At 33.1% G+C, this 1772-nt stretch overlaps 1 protein-coding gene across 1 annotated transcript; it reads left to right on the forward strand.

Moving 5' to 3' along the window:
• Nucleotides 1-1072: 1072 nt before the first annotated feature.
• On the forward strand, nt 1073-1570 carry LOTGIDRAFT_147724 (hypothetical protein; the record flags this gene model as incomplete). Its single annotated transcript, XM_009060158.1, has 1 exon — nt 1073-1570. A coding segment is annotated over one exon (498 nt), but the record flags the coding sequence as incomplete, so codon positions are not given.
• Between the last annotated feature and the right edge of the window lie 202 nt (nt 1571-1772).

Consider the following 1772-nt stretch of genomic DNA (forward strand, 5'->3'; position numbering starts at 1 on the left):
AATTTGGCTTAATACTGTATTTTCCCCATTACTGTATTTTCCCCTACACTGTATTTTCCCCATTACTGTTTTTCCTATACTAAATATTTTCCATTTTCCCTATACTATATTTTCCCCATACTGTATTTCCCTATACTGTATATTCCTTATACTGTATATTCCCCATACTGTATTTTCCCCATACTGTCTTTTACTTATACTGTATTTTCCTATACTAAATATTCTCCATTTTCCCTATACTGTATAATCCCCATACTGTATTTGCCTTATACTGTATTTTCCTTATGCTGTATTTTCCCCATACTGTATTTTCCCCATACTGTAGTTTTCCCCATACTGTATTTTCCCCATACTGTATTTTCCCCATACTGTATTTTCCCCATACAGTATTTTCCTTATACTGTATTTTCCCCTATACTGTATTTTCCTTATACTGTATTTTCCCTATACAGTATTTTCCTTATACTGTATTTTCCCCTATACTGTATTTTCCCCATTACTGTATTTGTTGTCAGGTCATTTTTTCAAGTGGGCAATCCATTTTTCGGGGGTCTCTTGTCCACTGTAGCTACTGGCCTGTGTAGAGGTCGATTTCAACTGTTATTAACTTTTTTTCAGAATGATATTCCGACACCTGGTTTATGTGTGATTGAAATGACGACAGTATATAATGCAATAAATCACACCCATGTTCTGTATTTTCACTGTACTGTTTTTACTGTATTTTCTCTGTACTGTATTTTCTCTGTACTGTATTGTCCCTATACTGTATTTTCTGTACTGTACTTTCTCTGTACTGTATTGTCCATGTACTGTTTTTACCCTATACTGTATTTTCCCCTATACTGTATTTTCCCCATTACTGTATTTTCCTATACTAAATATTTTCCATTTTCCTCATACTATATTTTCCCCATACTGTATTTTCCCTATACTGTATTTTCCCCATACTGTATTTTCCCCATACTGTATTTTTCCTATACTGTATTTTCCCCATACTGTATTTTCCCATACTGTATTTTCCCCATACTGTATTTTCACATACTGTATTTTCCTTATACTGTAATTTCAAATACTGTATTTTCCCTATACTGTATTTTCCTTATACTGTATTTCCCTATACTGTATTTCCCTATACTGTATTTTCCCTATACTGTATTTTACCATACTGTATTTTCACATACTGTATTTTCACATAGTGTATTTCCCTATACTATATTTCCCCATACTGTATTTCCCTATACTGTATATTCCTTATACTGTATATTCCCCATACTGTATTTTCCCCATACTGTCTTTGACTTATACTGTATTTTCCTATACTAAATATTCTCCATTTTCCCTATACTGTATAATCCCCATGCTGTATTTGCCTTATACTGTATTTTCCTTATGCTGTATTTTCCCCATACTGTATTTTCCCCATACTGTATTTTCCCCATACTGTATTTTCCCTATACAGTATTTTCCTTATACTGTATTTTTCCTATACAGTATTTTCCCTATACTGTATTTTCCCTATACTGTATTTTCCCCATACTGTATTTTCACATACTGTATTTTCACATAGTGTATTTCCCTATACTATATTTCCCCATACTGTATTTCCCTATACTGTATATTCCTTATACTGTATATTCGAGGATGTCGAGGATTGCCGAATGCATCTATGGTTTGATGTGCAGCAAAAATAAATGATTCGCGTGACTAGCGATATCGATATGTAACGAAATATCGTTTCGGTCGTTGTTGGAATAACATAATTTGGGGGA

The sequence above is a fragment of the Lottia gigantea genome (genome assembly GCF_000327385.1).
Source record: "Lottia gigantea unplaced genomic scaffold LOTGIsca_4089, whole genome shotgun sequence".
Lineage (NCBI taxonomy): Eukaryota > Metazoa > Mollusca > Gastropoda > Lottiidae > Lottia > Lottia gigantea.